We start from the raw sequence: 20,211 nt of genomic DNA on the forward strand, positions 1-20,211 counted from the left end.
GGCCCAGGACCCAGAGAGCCAGCTGCCCAGGCAACACAGTCAACATTGATGTCTAAGTTTACCCACAGCTGGGACCTGGGAAAGATCTTCAGCTGTTTCATGCTGGCATAAATGGAGGCTGATCTGTATCAGGAAAGCAAGTGGCATGGGTGTATGTGGCTTTCTCCTACCTCTGACATATTCAGGAGACCTTTAGATAGAGCTGTTCTGAATCCCATTTTCCCATGGAAGAATCCATCTTGGTTGAGCAGAGAAGAGTTTGTCTTGAGCACCTCGCATACAGGAGAGCCCTCGGAGAGGTTGGCATGCAGGCCTATTGGGATGTTGTGTCTGTAACAGGAATGAAATACCTGTTAAGCTTTGCAGCTCTACCTCCCTTGCTATGGCCAAAGGGGGTGATTTCAGTGAAAGATCCAGACTGTCCTAAAAAGTTGTGGTATACTCACTGGAGTACATCATCATATCCCTGCACTTCCAGAGAGGAGAAGAGAGTGACACCACCTAGAGCAAAGTATCTCCAAGTAACAGCCCTGTGGAGTCCATGAAGGGCCAAGCTGTGAGACAGCCCCAACAAAGATGCTACATTTATGAGATGTTTGAGTTTTACTTGACAACTTCTAAAGCTACCCTTAGGCAGATATAAGGAGTGCCCAAGGCAGCTGTTATGGCAAAAGCATAGGCTACAGGTGTAAATGCTGTGAGTTTAGGCTCTCCTGGTCCAAGAGGTTGCAGCTGAAAACGCCCAGTGGCCAGATTCCTGTCTGCTGGTGCAGGTGATCTGGGTGACAAGGCCAAGCTGTACAGAGCAGCATCTCCCTGGCACAGATGAAGGATTACTGCAGGGAGGCCAGCAGGATATGGGTAGAGCCTTGCTAAGGAATCATGAGGGTACCATTTATTAACTAGCTGTGCTCTGCAACATCCAAAAATAAATAAATAAACTCAAGGGCCAGTGTAGGGCTCCTCTCAGCCACAGGGCTTTGCAGAATGCTGGTGTTTCCTTCTTGGTTTGTCCTGTGGATTCCCCTACAGTAAATGAATGCTCAGATTTGTGCTGAGTTTCATTAGCACTTCCTCAGAACCAGTGGCCAAAATGATTCTTGGAAACTTTTCCCAAGGCAATAATATCTGGCCTCTGGCTGACCCAGCAAGTGAATGTCAGAGCTGCAGTGTTCCTCCTCTGCTGCCCAGTCTGAGTGATGGTGCACCGTTCATTTCAACACATCAGTTCTGTGATGCTTTAAATCCTTCCAGGTACTTCTGCACGGAGCTGCCAATCTCCATTTAGGCAAAGTGTGCAAAATCCAGATCTTTCCCTTCTGCCTGCTGCCCTGAGCTGACTACTGAAGCATCAAGCTACTGGAGGCAGGACTGTGGATGGATTGGACCAAGTCAGTCTCATTTAAATGCTTCAGGTCCTAAGGCTTTGGCCCTTGCAGGACTGAAAATCTTTTTCCCTGGCTCTGCCTTGTCTTGTGCTCCACGCAGATGGTGTAGTCTGTGGCTAGATACCTCTCCTTCTCAAAGACATAAATATTGTTAGTCAGGTTGTATGGACAGCTCTCTGAAACCAAATAAGTCCGTGTCTTCCCAGCCCACCTTGTGACTGGGGAGCTTGAAAACTTGCTGAGTGGAGCAAAGCAGCTTGTGAAGAGAAAGCTGCTCCCTGGCTTTTCTGATGTGCTGATTATGTAACTGATGACAAATGCTCACCCTGTCTGACCACATGATGTGTACACTCAGGCCTGGCTAGTACAAGAACTGGAAGATGCTGTCATTGGGAGTGGGAGCCCCTAAGCAGGCAGCTTGTGGCAGGGGAGGAGGCAGCTCCAGTGCAGAAAGGGTGTGGTGGCAGGAAGGCTTCCCATCTATCCTGTGACCCGCTGTGTACCTTGTGTGAGCCCAATGGCAGAAGGGGAGTCTGTGATTTGGTTTTGTTGGTTTTGCTTTGGTTTTGTCTGTCTTTCTCACAAGTCCACCCCCAATTCTTTATCCCATCTCTGGGAAACTCTGGCTGCATCAGCTGACAGCATTGTTTGCACCACAGCCACTGCTGTCTGCAAGAAAAAGGCATCATGTGTTACCATGAATCAGCAGATGGAAGACTTTCTGTTTCGCACCCTCCTTCTCATCTCTTGTGGGAGGGCAAGAAATGAACAGCTGAGCCTCTCAGTGTTGTCTCCCAGGAGCATCGAATGAACTACCTCCAGTTGTGCAACGCCTCAAGTGCTGCAAGGGAAGCTGTTCGCAGGACGAGGCAAACCCCTCTGACAGGTGTGGGACACCAAGGAGCCAAGTGCTGCGCTGTGTAACGTGAGAGCAGCTCCCCCCCACCCCCGAGCTGAAACCAGCCCTGGAGCTGGGGAATGTGCAGAATGGGGAAGTGCAAAGAGAGCTGCCCTTGTTCTCGCTGCAAGGGGAGCCTCTGACTGTAACATTAGAGCGTGTTTCGGAGCTTTGGCTAACACCAGCTGAACATCTTAATAGTTTTCTTTCAGAGTTAGTCTGGGCTGGTTTGACAGACTGTCCAGGCAGCAGCATCTGCAGAGGAGCTGCTAAAGCTCTGGGACACAGCGACTGAAACCAAAACTCAAAACACAGCCTGTGAGGAGCTAGTTCAGCAATATTCATCTGTGGGAGATGCACAGAAGCAGACATGCTGGGAAAGCTGTAACGATACAGGAAGGAGGACAACACAGCAGGGTTCTGCTGCTGGCTGCCATTTTCCTGTACCTAAATGCATGTTTCGTCTGGAAGCAATGAGACAGATGGTGCTCTTATTCAGCACCTACTGCCTGGTGTTCATTCCTGATAGTCCTGACACTTCATGAAATCTTAATTGCAATGAGATGAAAACATGAGCAAAACATAAAGCATTACAGTAAACAGTTGGGCTGTACCTTGGGAGACAGAGCTCCAGTCATGCTCTCTCCTGAGCAGAGGCTTGAGCTTTCAGAGTGAACCAACAGGCTCTTTTAACCATACTGGAGTAACTCCTGCTGCTGAGTGTCCCTCAGCACTGAAATGTAGCTTCCACAACCAAAGAGAAAATTCCAAGGCATGCTGCTTTGTATAAAAAAAAGGCAGGTAGGAAAGTCAAGTTGTAGAAATCCTGTGGAAGAGTCTCTTTTCCAGTGGGTGGATTATTGTTTCTGCTTCACAAACCTACTTCAGAGCTGCCCACATGTTTTCAAAGCCTGTAAAGTACCTGTAGTTTTAGTGGCTGAAATACCAAGGCAGAGACCAACAGCTCAAGCAGCTTTGAAACAGAACGTGATGCCATGCTACGAATAGAGCTCAGCTGTTGGGGGTTTGGCCTCATCCCCACCACTCCTCTGACTAAGTCCTCTATAGATGGGACAGGGTGAGCCCTACTGGTCATTGCCAGTCGAGTCTAACTGATAATTGATTCAAAATCAAAGGACTCGCTTTGAGCTTCAAGCAACAGTTTCACTTCTGCGATAAAAGCACTGCAGTTGGCAAAACCAAATGATGCTGAGGAATCTGCTTGCTGTCTCTAAGTAACTCATTATAGTGGTTGTTTGAAGCAGCAATGGCCCTTCCACAATCTGTTTGGAGAGGGCCCTATCTAGGTGTTTGCATTTCTGTCCCACTGCCCTAGAAAATGCACAGATGCACAGCAGAATTTAGCACAAGAGTTCACTCCTGATAAAGCCAAAGGACAACATCTACAAGTGTGTGCTCCTGAAGCATAGGGTGCATTACACTGGGCTGTCTGTAGGTTGAGAGGAGGTTCAGGCCATTGCTTCTGCAGCCACTAAGGTTAATCCATCAGTGAGCTGTTTCCACTCAGAGAAAGTTGGCTGTTAAAGCCAGCTTGGCTCTGTGGTTGTCTGCTCAGCATTCCTTGCAGAGGTGAGAGAGGGGGGAAAAATAAAGGAGATATCTGTACAACAAATGCTGCAAAGGGCAACAAGGAATTCAGGCCAGAAAGATTTCTTAGTCAGCAAGCCCAACCCAGTTATCAAATACAGAGAGGAAATACAATCAGCTAAAGTGCTTCAAGTAGTTGCTTGCTCTCCCACATGAGAGCTCTGAGCCTCTGCTGAGCCAATGGACTTCTGTGCGGCTGCAATCCCTGATCATTCATATCCTTAGCAGTAAAGGGTCCCTGAACACTGTTACTGTACTGAGTCACTCTTTAAATTGCTCACAAACTGCATGTTTCTGAGCTTGGTGGATGCGTAGCAGTGCCCTGGGTTGGGTCCTGCATGGCCACAGCATGGGCTCTGTGCAGTCCCTGTGTTGCTGGGAGCCATTGCAGTGGCTGTGGGAATTGTTGGTTGGCTGAAGGCAGCATGCTCTGGCACAAGCATGGCACTCTTTCCTTTCATCACCCACTTTCAACATCCTATTCAAGTCCTTATCCAGGTTCATCAGGTTTCAGCCCAAGTCTGATACAATTAAGAGCCTCGTGTAAATAGCTGTGTCTAGATGCCCTGCTTCAGTAATCATCCAAGTGTCTGAAGCCAGACAAAGCAAGGCTGTGCTTTGCGCAATGAAGTACACATCCTAGTGTCTCCAGGTTGGCATTTTCATGCTTTTCCCCACCCACTTTCACCTTTCAGCAAACTGTAAGGTCTAACTTTCATCAAAGAGCATCTTGTCTTGCTCCATTACTGCTAAGGACTCACACACTCCAAAACCTCTGCAGTGTTAAGAACTCATAGCTTAAAGATGTGACTTTAATTCCATCTTTCTGTCAACTTGAAGCTCCTATGTCTGTAACCAGACATCAGCAAAAAATGCTGCTGCCAGTAAAGTTAATATGATCTGGTATTCTAGTTCAAGGCCTCAGATTGGGCCCCACCCCTAATCCAAACACAGTTCAGTGGAACCATTTGCTATGTGATTAACAGTCAGATAAAAGGGTGATGAGAAGACATGAGAGACTTCTAGATTAGTCAGATGTTGACTGTGAGGGTCAGGATTAAGTCACAATTTACACACACATTTTGCAATTAGTGTTGATGGGAAAGGAAGTGAAAACATAGACAGCAATTAAATGTGGTTTTGTTGGATTCTTCTGTTAAATGTACCCAGATGTTGTGAGGGCTCCAGCTTTTGTGTAGCTGATGTTCATCATTTAAACTGCAAAAAAGAACCCAACAGGAAGACTGAGGTTGTGGTCCAAAATATATCACTTTTCATCAAGTATTTGGATATAACCACCTTGAAAGGGTCCTAATAGTCAGAGCTGAGCTGGTTGATAAAAGGGGGGAAAATATGGCAGCAAACAATCTTAAGTCTCTATTTCTGCTATCAGCCAAAAAATGAAGGGTCCTATTCATTTCAGGTAACAAAATAACCCAATAACCCTTCCAATCCCTGCAAAAGGCTCTGGAACAATCTCCAGGAAGACTGTTTGACTTCAAGGGTGGGGCTTGATAACTAGAAAAATTAGATTATATCATGAGAATAATCAGGAAGTTACACTCAGTCCATGTGCCATGCAGAGAAAGGCTCTGAGCTGCTGAACCCCACCAGTGGAAGTCTGCTCTCACACTTGTTCTGGTTACATCCTGCTCTAGCAGTGCTGTCAACAGGTTTGTCATTTGGTGAAGAATTAGACCTCTGCTGAAACTTCTCCTTTGCTTCAAGTGGGTCCCTTCTTTGAGCCCACTTGTGACAGTGAATGAGAAAAGCCCCAAATCCAGAATCTAGACATTAGGAAAGGTGCATTATTTACTGCTTGCTTTTGCTGCTTTCCAATTAGTTTGTATTAGAGCTGGTACAAAGACTTTGCTGACTAGCATCACATTTCTGTCAAGGCTTCTAATCAAAACACAGGGCAACAGGTGGTTTACCCAGAAGCCTACAGAATTACTGTGAAAAGGAAGAGAAGAATGAAATTCCAGAGGAACTGTGTTCTTTTCTGAAGGATAGCAAGTCCTAATACTGTAGGGCAACAGAGCATCCTTCACAAAAGGACAGAGTTCCTCTGGAATTAAGAAGGTGCTTAAGGACTATCCTGCAGGAAAAGTTGTGTTGGTACTAAGTAGCTTTGCCTGTCTCCAATTAACTGAAAACCAGGTGAGGAGACAGAGCTCAAGACCTGCAGCAATGAGCAACAGTAGGGCCTGCATTAGAACATGACCAGCTCTTTTCCCCAGACTTGCAAATGCTTCCCCCATGCTGGGTAGGGCTGAATACAGCTACAGAGACTTAGACAAATGAGGTATTGCAGAGCCTGGGCTGTTGATCTTCAGTAGTGATACAGGTTGCCAAACTCACCCTGCTTTATATTCTCAAAAACAGATTTAAATCCATTTCATTCATATTTACAGTTCTAAACTACCCGCAAAAAAGAATGAAATTGTTGCAGATTCTGCTGTCACCTGCCCTCCAACTTGGCTTTTCACACTCCTGTCAGCTGTCAGTGCAAGTGTCATGACCTGGATTCAAAGATGCTCTTTAAACCTCTGATTGCATGGCCTACTTTCTGGCTATGGAAATGAGGCCAGGTGGATTCTGTATTTAAAAGCTTGCTAAAGATCACAGCTAAAATAGCTGGCAGCACTGCCAGAGCATCCTGCTTAAAGAGTTCTGTGGTGCCTGTGTGTCTGAGAGAAGTGCTGGCTTTATCTCCGTGGTTCACATTTTATTTGTTTAATTTAGTAACAGGATTTCAGGCAACAGTGTTGTGTCCTTCTGCCTCTCCCCTTATCATCCCAGAGGCAGTTCTTTTGTCTGTGTTCACAGAATCATATGATCAATAAGGTTGGAAAAGACATCAGAGATCATCAAGTCCAACCTGTCACCCAACACCTCATGACTAACTGAACCATGGCTTCAAGTGCCATGTCCAATCCCCTCTTGAAAACCTGCAGGGACTGTGACTCCATCACCCCCCTGGGCAGCACATTCTGCACCAGGGGAGGTTTAGGCTGGATGTTAGGAAGAAGTTCTATACAGAGAGAGTGATTGCCTATTGGAATGGGCTGCCCGGGGAGGTGGTGGAGTCACCATTATTGGAGGTGTTCAGGAGGAGACTTGATGGGGTGCTTGGTGCCATGGGTTAGTTGTTTAGGTGGGTTGGATCGGTTGATGGGTTGGACGCGATGATCTTGAAGGTCTCTTCCAACCTGGTTTATTCTATTCTTTTCCAATAGCAAACAACTCTTTCTGTGAAGAACTTTCTCCTCACCTCAAGCCTAAACTGTTTGTAGGTAATTTCTAACCTTTTTAACAGGATATCAGTTTGGCACAAAAAACACACTCTGGCTTTACAGCAACACAGTCTACAAGCAGTTTCCAAGTACTCCTAAATTCATGGCCAAACTGGGGAGAGATGCTCAAAGAGAACAAGGACAGCGTGACTCTCATAAAACCATCTTCTGCAACAGCTGTATTTGAAGCATAAGGTCTCTGTTTTCCTTTTCTGCTTTCCTAAACTGCTTCTCAACCCTGCTGCTCTCTCTTTCAGGACATATTCCTGCTTCCAAGTGTCTGCTTACACTGGAGCTGAAGCATTAACTGGGTTTTACCTTCTAAATGCAAGTAATACTTCCTATTAAAGGATTTGCTGGGCTAGCCCATGAGAGCAACACATAGCATTTGATTTCCTACAGAACCAACTGCACCAGCAACCTCTGAAAAGTTCCTGGAAGGAGTAAAGGTGGCAGGTATTGTCCCTGTCTTCATGTATGCATTTTTTAATTTATTAAGCCTAAAATTAATAGAAATACTGAGGTGCTTTTTCAAAAAGGCTTCTGGAAGAACCAAGTGTTCCAGATCTGTAACAGCCCTCACTTTTCCCTGATTGTGCAATGAAACTGGCTGACTCTCTGTTCAGCCTGCCTGAAATGCATCAGAGTAAAGAGCTTTGAAGATTTGTACTTCTGTGCTCTAACAGCTTTAGGGGTAGCAGCTTGATGTGGGTATATTAGTATAGACTTTAATTCTGGTGCATCTTTTATAAGTGTGGGAAAGTCCAACAAATCCAAACTCTACTAGTCAAATTGTGTAAGTGACTTTCTATTCTGGGGGGGGGGGGGGGAAAGAAAGGTGCAGTGCAGTGGCTGATGCTAGAGAAAGAGCCAAGATGACTATGGAGATCACTGGTTTTACTAGGAAGTGTCTTAGTACCTGGAATCCAGTGTTCTTATACCAGCCTGGGCTATGATGTAGTGTTAATACTGGGGCTACAAAATAACAAAGATCATGGGCTTGGCTTTCCATAGATAGCCTGTGGAGGCTGTCCACGATGGAGCTAAAGAAAGTAGCTTACCTCCTTGCCAGCTTGGCTGCATCTGCTGCAGCACTTCCGTTGACTAGAAGGGACACGTTAGATACCGCACCAGCCAGGAAACAGTCCACGATGCCTTGGTTTCTCCGAGGACAGTAGCCAAAGTCATCTCCAGTTACTATTAGCTTCACCTGAAGCATCCTTAGAGGTCATCCCTAGCAAAACAAACAAACAAACAAAAAAAAGTAAAGGAGTGAAAATCGTCAGAGTCGGCAGTCTGCAGATCACGGGCACATAGGAAAAGACAGGCTCCACGGGGGCGAACCTAACCGTGACTCAGCCCCTGACTAACTCCTCCTGCTCCGCCAGCCTGTCGCTGTCTCGCAGCTCGCTCAGCAGCCGGATTTGCCTGTGGCCGCCCAGCTCACTCCGTACCTGCCGCTTGGGCAGCAGAGCCTCCGTGCGCCAAGGCGGCCGCCCCTTGTGCTGCTGCACAAAAGGGCAGGGATTTCCCCCAGTCGATCGATTGAGCCTGCGTCAGGGGTTCAGATTCCTTCTCCCGCTGCACAGCCCGCTCGCAGTGAAATGGCACCGGGTGTGAAGCACTTGAAGCTGCCGCGACTCTTCGCTATCGCCGATCCCCAGTGCCACCCGGCGCGGCTGGAGCGCGGTGCGGTCCATGGTGCGGCTGAGCCGTGCTCACGGGACGAACCGGGGAGGAGCGGCCTCCGGCAGCGCACCTCGGCTCGGGCTCTGCCCTCCCGCTGCGACGGGGGCCCCAGCAGGCTCCCCGCGGCCCGGGGCGGTGCGTTCCTCCGCTCCTGCCCGCTCCTGTACCCTGGGCCGCCGCCAGGTGCGGACGGCTGCTGGCGCCGCGGTGCTGCTCGCCGCTGCCCCGGCGGCAGGATGCTTGCCCCGGCGGCGGAGCTGTGCAGCCCCCACGCCACGCGTCTCGCCGCCCCTCCCCCACCACCACCACCTTTCTTCCCCGGTGCTGCCGAGTATCCCTAGTCGAGAGCTCACCCGCTGCGAGCGGCGGTTCCGCCGCCGAGGCCTGCGCATTCGCAGCGCTGCGAACTCTGGAGCGGCCGCGGCTGGCAGCGCCGCCCGCCCCGGCGGGCTGAAGTCAGGCAGCCGCCAGTGCTGCGGTGCAGGCTGCGTTCTCCCCATAGGCCCTGAAATGGGCACCTTGAAAAAACGTTCTAGATCTAGAGTGGACATCAGCTGTTCATCACTTTCTAGAGATTACTCTTTCCTGATACGTAAACGAGCACTGACTACAGGGAAACACGGTGAGAGCTGGGGACAGCCTTCTGCCCCTTTAGCAACTCCTTTTTCACATATATACATATGTAATGAAATTCCAAACAAGCCATAAAAAAATGTCTTGAAGAACTTGCTACAACTTTATTCTAGCAATGCCTACAAGCATCTCCATCATGTAATAGTTATGTCTCTGTAAAAGTTTGTGATGCTCTGTGTTTTCAGTACCCTCAGCATTCCAGATTGGATATTTGTGCAACTGGTCCTTGCCTCCCCTCTGGGAGATGAACCTCACAGCCTGCCCACATTGCCCCAAGGCTTCACTCACTGATGAGGGCTGTTACTACTACTCTGTAGTAATGTCATGAATCAAAACTAAGTACCTACTGCCTTTGCCAATGCAAACTGAGGTTTTCTGCCTCTTTCTAGGACTCTTAATGCTGTTTGCTTCTATGCAGGTGAGAGACAGTACATAAGAATCTTAGACAAGGCTTGGCTTCTCAGTCTTCTTAACATTAGTATGTGTTTAATGCTATTAATGGTAACATCCCTCTTAAATATTGACAGCAGCTCCTAGAGGCTGTTCTTTTCTGATTTCATTCTTGTTTATCCAGCTTTTCTTCCTGTGACTGGAAGAAAAAAATATCCAGCAAGCAAATGTTGTCACTGTGCCACATTCCCCTTGGATCCCAGCACAGTGTTTCCTCTGCAGGCCATGTACCCCAGCTGGCTGCCAAAATAGCCCTTGCAGCCAGCCCCACATAGTCTGGAGGAAAGTCTCTTACAAATTCAGCCTGGAGCTGAAAGGCAAGGCAAGCTTCCTCTGGCTATTCTCTTCTCTACAATGAAGACATGAATGAGAATATTGGCCAACGTTTCTCGTAGAGCTGCCTAAGCCAGGATGTGTACTAAGCACAAGCTGAATCTTCCATCCTAGCTGAAACAAAACAGCCCTACCTTATCTTAGTCGCAGAGGCCAGCAGAAGCTCTCTCCATTCTCACATGCTTTACTGCTTTTGAGCGTGAACTTCTTTCCCTGAACTTTTGAGTTATTCAGTAGTGGATTTAGAGGTTTCCTGTATTTCACAAAAGCATTTCCTAACAATTAATGCTTCCCACAAGCCATCTGTTGACATTAAAAATATTGTTACTTTTCCTTGTTCCCTTGGCTGCAGTGAGTTACTTCATTTGTGATTACAATGGTAACACAGTAGGACTTGGTTTGTCTTTTCCTTGCATGAAATTTTGTTGAAAGTGTGAACTGTAAAAGCCATTTGAATGAGACAATGTAAAATCTATTTTTTAAAATGAAAGTATGTTAACATTTTCTTCTCTTCCCCAGCCTCAAAGATTTATGAATAATTGAAGTTCAGTGGCTTCTATAGAAATGCTTATGTTAGACTTTTCATCCCTCTGCTGAGGTCAGTTTTCAGAGGAAACAGTCGGTGCCCATCAGTCTCCTGTCAGTAGCAATGACCAATTTCAACCCGCTTTGTAGCAAAGGTGTTGGCTCTGAGGTTGCAGTCGTCCGTCCCCCCCCCCCCCCCCCCCCAACTGGCTTATCAGTCAGGCAGGGCAGGAGGTGGCAGGTACAGTGTAGCACAGAAAGGAAGAAAAAATGCATGGGCTTGTGCAGAGGCTGTGGTAGGTGACATGGGGGAGTGCTGAAGGGAAATGAAGAAACGCAGCCACGAGGAGAGCTGCACTGCAGGTGTCAGGCTTCCCGAAGCTGGCAGCTGCGACCAGCCGCGGGTGAGACCAGAGCTGGTTTCCTCCGTCTTTGCTGTGTGGGGTCCGAGTAGGAAAGAGGATGTTTGCCAGTGCTCTCAGGGTGGGGGTGGGGATGCACAAGACTCGCTGGAGGGCACAGCTCGCCGAGGCCGGTGCCCCTCTGCGTGCCCGTCCCGGGGCCGCGCCCGCCGCACTACTGCTCCCGGCGTGCCCCGCGGCGGCCGTGGCGCGGCGCTCGCTGGGTAGGAGGCAGCCAGGCCCGTGGGCGCCATTTTGTGGCGGGGCTGGGTGGCTGTCTCCTGGCGTGGGTGACAAGGACGCTGAAGGAAAGCTCGAGAAAATGCAGGATGTGCCCTTTCTGCTCTTGCCTAGGGGCTGAGCAGTCCTGTAATTGTGCGGGTGTCTCTGCTAGCGTGGGTGTGTTTGACAGCGGCTGAGAAGGTCTGCCCTGGAGGGCCGGGTGGCAGCCTAGGGGAGGAAACGCAGCTGTAGGACAAAGCAGGGGCACCTCTGCGCCAGGCCTTGCTCACGACACCCAGTTTAGAAGGCGACCGGAGAGAACACTTCATGGGGAATCTGTGTGTGCACAGTGGCAAGGCATGCCAGAGGGATTGGTTACCCAAATCCTGAACGGGGAGAGGGTAGATAGCTACCCAGAGGTAGCTCTTCTGAACCCCTGGGCACAAGCACTGCTACCTGAGATGAAAGCAAAGAGCACTGTTCCAAACTGATTCAAAACTAACTGCAAGGTGCTGGAGAAGCACACCAAAATCCTCTGCTTAGTCCTTTTACAATAGAACAGATTGTTCCATCTTGCATCAGAGAGATTTCCCCAGATGGCAGGGCGTATCAGCCAAGGGTGAGGAGCTCCCCTGCACAGCAGGTGTCAGGTATGCCTGTCATCTTCCTTCTTTTCCTGAGATCATCTGAATTTATACCAGCACAAACTAATGTGAACAGCTAACTAGGTACATGGTGCTAGGCAGGTGGCTGAAGGCAAAAGGGAAGATCCACCATCGCGACCTTACCATCTTAACATTTGCATTAAATCATGGCATAGAGTACTGAACTCAAATCCTCCCTGATGCAGAGAGCAGGCCTGTGGTCTTTAGTGAAATTTTCTCATTGATAGTGAATTTTGATCCACCTTCCCATTTTTTCAGACTGCTGACAGGCCTGACTCTCTACTGTTACACTGTTGATTTCAGTATAGTGCATCCTTTTTGCTGTCTCAGAAAGAACCAGATGCAGAGAAAAGTCAATGGAAGATCCCATGTGGATTTTTTTTTTTTTTTTATCAAGTATTAATATCTTCAGAGCTGTGCCTTACCTATTTTGCCTGAGGAAGAATCCAGGCAAAGCTCCTACAGCATTCTGTATAAATCAAGGGCTGTTTATACATCAAGATTCACCAGTGCTTTTTGGGGTGCAGATGGAGCCCAGGAGTTTCTGGCTGTGCTACCTCACTTGACAGTCACTGCTTTTGTCATGCAAAGCAAACAGCTTAAAGCACACTTAACAAAAGCTGGTGTAAAAGAAAAGGAAAATCCTTTTCTGTAATATGTTGCTTTGCACCTGCACAGACCCTCTGGGTTGGTTGGTTGCGGTTTTGTTGGGGGGGGGGGTGGGGTTGTGCCACTTGTTCCTGTATGCTAAAAGTACTTGGCACTGCCAAATCCGCTAAACCTGCCTGCCGGGGAGGGCCCAGTTATACCTACAGGTGCACCTTGGTGCATTTTCAAAGTCCTGGAAAATCAAGTGTGCACAAGGACTGCAGAGATGATTGAAGGCAGAAGGCATTCATTCCAGTTACATTTTACAGTTTCCCCTTTTACAGCACTGTTGATTCTTTTGTTTCTCTGCATAAACAAGAATCATAATGAGATTCCTACCCAAAAAGCAGATGTTTCCATTGCCAGCATGGACTGTCACTTAATTTCTGAGGCAATTTCACCTGTAACTTTCCAGAAACAATAGTGGGCCTTGTAGCAATGAGGTGGCTGTTAATTGCCACGGGTGTTTGGCATTGATGGGCTTCTTTGTTGGCAACCGTTCTAACCCAATTATGTTTCTAAAGTAGGACTGAAAAGCATTGTAGGGAGCACCATGTAAATGGAACTAAATGCACTGAGACTGAGCGACCTCCCAGAAAGACAGACAGGTGCCAGTTAAAGCCCCATATGATTGATTTTCCATGGCTAAAATGGCAACCACAGACATCTGGGTTTGCCCCTTTTATAAGAACAGCAGCAAATTTGAGCTGTTGTCCTAGCTGGAACAGCAAGGCTTCTTGGAATGACATAGAAATAGGGCATTTGACTATCAATAGATGATCTTCTCTGTGAGCAATCATTTATACTTCCAGCATTAGGAAATGAGTTTCTAGACCTCAGAAAAACACAGAGACTATGTGTGTCCATGTGCACAAATGTGACTGAGTTTAGTACTTAGGCTTGCTTTAATGCAGGCCTGACATGTAAGTCAGAGGTTTTTCCTAGCTACAGGTATCGCTATGTAAAATGGGCCAAAGCCAGCATAAAGAAAACTAACCATTCACTTGAGTGCTATCACATGGTAGGAAAAAGCCTTGAAGGTCCAGACTGGTAGAGGAGACAGAGTCAGCTGAGCATCTTACAGTGTTTCCACTAGCCAGCATAACTGAAGTGCCGTGCAGCAGTTCTTTGCTGTTGCACACACAGAATACCATTGTTACAAAGACTTAAGCATCAAAGCAAGTGCCCTTCTACCTTGCTGCTAAGAAGGTCAAAAGCTTTTTTCATTCCTGAGAGTGTTACACAAGACTGACACCAAACTATCTGTGCTGTGATTGATGGCCCAACCAAATGAGCAATTTCACAGTATCAGATCACAGTATCACAGTATAACTTAGGTTGGAAAGGACCTCGAGGATCATCGAGTCCAACCTATTAACACAGACCCCATGACTAGACCATGGCACCAAGTGCCACGTCCAATCTCCCCTTGAACATCTCCAGGGATGGTGACTCCACCACCTCCCTGGGCAGCCCGTTCCAATGATGAGCGACTCGCTCGGTGAAGAACTTTCTCCTCGCCTCGAGTCTAAACCTCCCCTGGCGCAGCTTGAGGCTGTGTTTTCAGAGCCAAAATCTATGCAGGAATTCCTGTGTGGGGTTTGTTTTTTTTTTTTTTTTATGGTTGCTTCCTGTTCATAAATGAGACTTTTTGGAGGGGGTATGTGGTTCTTCAGTCTGCAGAACTCTTCAGGAAAGGCTGTATCTAGACCATTACCCATACCTGGGCTGGTAACCTTCGAGCTGGTTAACATCTGACAGCGCTCTCACTGTGAGCCCATTTGTTCATCTCCAGCGCTGATGAGAACCGATCATCCCTACTGGCAGCATGGTTTCTCCCGAGGCCCTTAACAATCAGTCAGAGTGACCCGGCAGACGGCTGAAAATGCTCCGGGCTCAGGAGCAAAGGGACCCGAGGATGGAGGCAGTGCGGGTCCCGATGGTCGCTGTTCCGGTCCTAGGGACTGGGGCGGTCGACACGGACCGGGGACTACTCTGCAGCGCCGCTGAAGTAAAACCGCCTCTGTCTTCCTTCGCGTCCTTCCTTGGGAGGCGCCACGCTGCTTGCTCTGATTGGTTACCTTTCTCCCGTGGCCCAGTATGCTCCTCCTGTCATAGGGCTCCCGGCGGTGAGGTCACCCATCCGTGGCCCAGTGAGAAAATGAGGCCGGGTGGAAAGAGGGCGGGGATTGGCCGGCCGCGGTACTGGTGTGGGACGATTGGCTGGGCCCGCGGAGGGCTGCGGAAGCGCGGTTCGCTGAGGGCGGTGGGGAGCAGCGGTACGGGCCGGGGTGCGGCGCGATGAGGAGCGGCTGCCGCCTCACCCCGCTCCTCTTCCTGGCGCTGCTGCGCGGGCTGTGTCACGGCAGGGACCCGGCGCCGGGCGCTGTTACCTGCGGCTCGGTGCTCAAGCTGCTGAACACCCGCCACAGCGTGCGGCTCCACTCGCACGAGGTCAAGTACGGCTCCGGTGAGCAGGGCCGGGCAGGGGGGCGCCGCGCAAAGGGACCGGGGGCTAGAAATGGCGTCGGGGGGGCTGGGAAATGGTGGAAGCTGGGACGGTGAGAGGCGGTGAGAGGGGCAGAGAAATGGCAGGAGACAGGCTGGGGAGGGGAGGGGGGGTGCGGGACAGGGAAGTGGCTGTGACGGGGGGGAGGTAGTGTCGAGGGGTGAAGCGGTGAGGGAGGCATGAAACTGGCGGGATGACAGTGAAATGGCGGAGGGGGGCAGGCAGTCAGGGATGGCAGGGAAGGAAGAGGAGGTTTGAGGTTGCTGAGATTGGAGTCCCTGGTGCAGAGCGAGACGCACGCCGGGGATGGGGTTATGGGGTGCACTGGAGACCTGCCAGTCTGGTAGGGAGAGGAGAATGATGAAGGCCTGGGGTACAGGAAACTCTTGCGGCTGCACTCCGTAGGTCTTGGCAGTTGGGGATGTAACAGGGATACTTTGCCCTCATCCCTGAGGTAAATTCTGTTCTGTGTCTAAGGCCTCAGCAGTACCTTCCCAGTATCTGTTCTGACAAGGAGGATGCTGGTTTGTTTAGGGGCACAAAGAATTCGGTAGTATTTCTGAGAATGGCAGGATGCTGTGAGTAGTTTTCATCGTGCAAACTTTGACCGTTTACATCTGCTAACACCTGCTGTGTTTAACTTCTTCAGTGTGAAAGATCGTTTGGTACCTGCATTCTCACTGCAGTCACTAAAGGGACTGTGAGAGTTAAACATCCCTTAAACATGAAGGCATGAAAGCAACTTTACTTAGTTCTTTCAAGACTTTTTGCCCTGGAGAAGTGGGTTAAGGCTCCTGCTGTTTAATTCTCTTCAAACAGGAAGTGGGCAACAGTCAGTGACAGGAGTTGAAGCTTCAGACGATGCTAACAGTTACTGGCGGATCCGCGGGAAGAGCGATGGCAGTTGTCAGCGTGGGACACCAGTGAAGTGTGGGCAGGCTATACGACTAACCCATGTTAACACAGGGAAAAATTTACACACTCATCACTTCCCATCACCACTCTCCAATAACCAAGTGAGTAGTTTTAAATCTTAAGGTTTTATGTAAATGGTGGGTGCTGTTCACAGTAGTGCCTCTGGTGTCTCCGTGTTTTTGAAGAGTTTGGCTTGGTTACCAGCTGCTAGAAACAATACAGCTATGCATATCCAGAGTTCAAGTATTTGCTTTTCTGCATCTTGGATAATGTATTGAAGTTTTTGATGGAGGTGTAATTTATTATGTACCAGTATTGGTATCACAGTATCACTAAGGTTGGAACAGACCTCGAGGATCATCGAGTCCAACCTGTCACCACAGACCTCATTACTAGACCATGGCACCAAGTGCCACGTCCAATCTCCTCTTCAACACCTCCAGGGATGGTGACTCCACCACCTCCCTGGGCAGCACATTCCAATGATGAATGACTTGCTCCGTGAAGAACTTTTCCTCACCTCGAGCCTAAACTTCTCCTGGTGCAGCTTAAGACTGTGTCACTTTGTTTGGGTGCTGGTTGCCTGGGAGAAGAGACCAACCCCTTCCTGGCTACAACCACCTTTCAGGTAGTTGTAGAGAGCAATGAGGTCACCCCTGAGCCTCCTCTTCTCCAGGCTAAACAATCCCAGCTCCCTCAGCCTCTCCTCACAGGGCTGTGCTCAAGGCCTCTCACCAGCCTTGTTGCCCTTCTCTGGACACGTTCAAGTGTCTCGATGTCCTTCTTAAACTGAGGGCCCCAGAAGTAGTTTAAATAAGTCTGGTTTGGTGTTTGTTGTTATTTTTAATTATCTTCATTTTACACCATTACATCTGGGAAGATTGTTAGGAAATGTTTAGTGCTTTCACAGTGTAGAAGTCTGGGAACCTCTCACAACACTGTGAGGATTGCTCTAGAGCAAAAAAATGAGTCATGTGTTGCAACATGCGTATCCAATTTCCTTGGTGATCCTGTCTGTCAGTCTCAGTCATCGTGCTATCTCTGTTCACTCTTCTTACTTATCTATCCTCCTTCCACGGGAAAATTTAATCTGCTCTCACAATTGTATTTATTTATTATTTTGTATATACCTCAGAGAGTATAATTTCTAACTGTAATTAAATCTCAGTCTTGTCCTTGAACAAATGCTTCTCCAAGACTGAAAATCTCTCATAAAATAACAAAAAGTTGTTGGAAGTTTGTCATGAGTGATCACGTTAGTCTTCCCTCAGGTCATGTAGAGAGGTTTTTACATACAAAGTTGGAAAACCTTACACTTTATGAAAGGGATTTATCATGAGCAAAATGGCTGAAACACTAAGGTCCAGATTTGTGTGGGGTATCTAGGTGATCTGGGTGTTAAAACAAAGGAAATGATGAAAAAAAATAGCATTTGAGAAGAATTATTTCAAGAACAGATTGACTTTACAACCTTCTCCCCATTTTCATTTGTCAGTTCAGACAACTCATACAACATTGTCATTCGGTTTAAAATGTTCAGTGGCTTCATTGTGTTTCTTTGGTTTTGCTGTGTGTTTGCACAGTATCTCAGCAAAAGGCAAAAGGAAAGTGTGTGTGACTTCCCAGAGGCTGACAGGACTGTGACTGAAGACATTAGTGAAATACGATGTAGTCATAAACACAAAACTTCTGTGTCATATTCTTAACACAAGTTGGATTCTCAGTTAGTATGTTACAGTTAGTATTTACACTTTTTAGACTGAATTAACATGACCCTAAAATTTCAGGGTACTGGGTACAAATTATTGCAGTTTCAGTGTTTCATCACTTAGAGATTTTAAGAATTAAAGGCTATCTGGAGTCCTAACCAGTTGGAGCTTATCCAGTCTTGTTTCTGGAAATGCTTGGAATTCTTTTTGGTGCATAATGAAATCTAACTTAAGTTATGTTTTATCCAAAACTAATTTGCTTTAATGGTCTTTGTTAATTCTATTACATTGCCGTACATCTGCCCATCTGAAGAGAGAGTGTCAACCAGAATAGCTGTTGACTCAGTCATAAGCTTATTATAATTAAGTATAAAAGAGAAATACGATTACTTAATGAGCTAAATTGGTGAGATGTTGTGCTAAAAACACAGGCTGTAAAAAAAACTGTTGCAATGGTAACTGTGAAGCTACGACCATTTTGGAGTGGTGAAAATTCATATCAGCATTGGTGTTTTTTCTTTTGAATTTTCTCAGAAGAGTCATTCTGATCTCTCTGGTCAAGTCTTCTTTCATTTCATTTGTAATGCACATTGAGTGTTGCTGGCACTTTTTGCTCAGATTAGGTGTTTGAGTTTGTTGACACTTTTGTGTTGTGATTGTAGTGATAGGAAGTTACTGCTTCTGGATGTGGTAACTGTTGACCAAGCAATGCAACAACACTTGTTCTTCCCTTGCCTTTGAACTGTGCTGACTTGTGATTGATGTTTGTGTTTGTGGAGGTGTTTGCCTACATTTTCACTTCAGGAAGTTTGTGTCTCTTAACAGGAAGTAAGTGCCTTTGGTGATGATGGCGAAGGAGATGACCTTGATATATGGATTGTGCAGTGCAGTGGGACTTACTGGGAACGGGAGGATGCAGTGCGCTTCAAGCACGTAGGAACAGAGGTGTTCCTTTCAATAACAGGGGAGCAGTATGGCCACCCCATTAGAGGCCAACGGGAAGTTCATGGCATGCCCACTGCTAATCATCACAACTATTGGAAAGCAATGGAGGGAATCTTCATCAAACCCAGTATGGACCCTGCAAAACACGATGAGCTCTGAATTGACCGAGGATCCAAAATGCTTTGGCTTACTCCGATGTTCAGGCATCCTAATCCTTGGTCTCTTACAAGTCCTGCCTTGCCTAAGTGACTGATTTTGTGTATTACTGAAGGGCATTAGTTCATTCTAGGAATGCTGCACTTGTGTGGGGAATGGCAACTTCCAGGTTCAGACATTGAAATTTATTTGACAAAATCCTTTCAGCGTTTTCAAGCTTAATTGGTGAAACTAGTTCATACATCTGTTAGTTTATCTTGTTACTTGTTTTGTTTGTTACTTTTACTCAAATTCAAAGGAAATGGGAAAAGTGAAGTAATACATTTCTGTAGTCCACAATACAATAAAAGTTTGTGTTTTGTGATCTTTTTCCAATTACAGTCAAATATTTAGAAATGGATTTCTACTTCTTAGAGAATGAGGAGGTGGAGCTTGTCTAGAAAGGGAAAAATAATTCAACTAAGGTGTTTTTTGAGTGGCTTGAAGTCAGCTGTTTGGCCTTCCAGGAAAAAAAATATGTGGTCCACCTGAACATTGCTTCTACTGTCTTTGGTGAGTTTCATTGTGTACTGGATTGGAAGAGTTGGAAATCTGTTAGAGTAAGAAGACCAAGGTTTAGTTGACTCACTCTCTCCAAATTCAGCTTTTCTGGTAATGGTGATACTGCTCATTGTCAAACACTAAGACTGTTCTGCTCTATGAACTTTCTGGTGCAGAAAGCTACTGTTTGTTTAATTAATATTAGACTTTTATAAAAGTCCATGTGGTGCAAAGGAACAGTTGAATTTGGCTTATGTTGTACTTAAACGTCACTCTGCAAGATCCTTATGAGAATCCAGATGAATAAATAGTGGGATGTGTACATATGTGGGGTTTTCTTGTGTTCATGAATCCAGAAGAAAACCAAAAACTACCTTAGACAATGGTTTGGTCCTGGGTTTTTGACAGAATGGTGTGCTGTGGGATGCAGGCAAGGAATCTTCAGAGAAAGTTAGGAATTTCTGTGTTGCTGTCCCTCTGTGAAAAGCAAAAAAGCCTAATTCTTGAATGTGTGTGTTAGATGCTGTTACTGGAAATACTGATTACAATTCAAAGTACCATCTATTTTCTATTTGATTTATACAGTAAAGCTCATGAAAGGAATGTGAGAAGCCAGAAAATTCAGATGGTCATGTCTCCACATGTAAATAGTTTACTGATTATGGGTTAACACAGCCCTTG

The 20,211-nt window shown here is 47.1% G+C and overlaps 2 protein-coding genes across 7 annotated transcripts in view; one reads left to right on the forward strand and one right to left on the reverse strand.

Annotated features, from left to right (window-relative positions):
- Positions 1-9,329, reverse strand: part of YDJC (YdjC chitooligosaccharide deacetylase homolog) — an 18,385-nt gene extending 9,056 nt beyond the window's left edge. For 3 of the 6 annotated variants that reach the window (XM_068157267.1, XM_068157262.1, XM_068157266.1), the window contains exons 1-3: positions 8,645-8,784; positions 8,252-8,424; positions 171-330 (exon numbers count right to left, since the gene is read on the reverse strand). In XM_068157267.1, coding sequence (XP_068013368.1) covers positions 171-330; positions 8,252-8,409 — 318 coding nt within the window. In that variant the 5' untranslated portion in view covers positions 8,410-8,424; positions 8,645-8,784. Of the gene's footprint in view, positions 1-170; positions 331-8,251; positions 8,425-8,539; positions 8,566-8,644; positions 8,790-9,232 lie in introns of those variants that run through there. The other 3 variants (XM_068157265.1, XM_068157263.1, XM_068157264.1) reach the window with 3 other exon arrangements.
- A 5,649-nt stretch (positions 9,330-14,978) lies between these two features.
- On the forward strand, positions 14,979-19,854 carry SDF2L1 (stromal cell derived factor 2 like 1). The gene is made up of 3 exons (XM_068157270.1): positions 14,979-15,226; positions 16,085-16,281; positions 18,715-19,854. Exons 1-3 carry the CDS (start codon positions 15,058-15,060, stop codon positions 18,991-18,993), a joined length of 645 nt encoding a protein of 214 aa, XP_068013371.1. The 5' UTR covers positions 14,979-15,057; the 3' UTR covers positions 18,994-19,854.
- The last annotated feature ends 357 nt before the right edge of the window (positions 19,855-20,211 follow it).

This window comes from Melanerpes formicivorus, unplaced genomic scaffold (assembly GCF_026170545.1).
Source record: "Melanerpes formicivorus ecotype bairdi unplaced genomic scaffold, bMelFor1.0.p_v2 SCAF_36, whole genome shotgun sequence".
Lineage (NCBI taxonomy): Eukaryota > Metazoa > Chordata > Aves > Piciformes > Picidae > Melanerpes > Melanerpes formicivorus.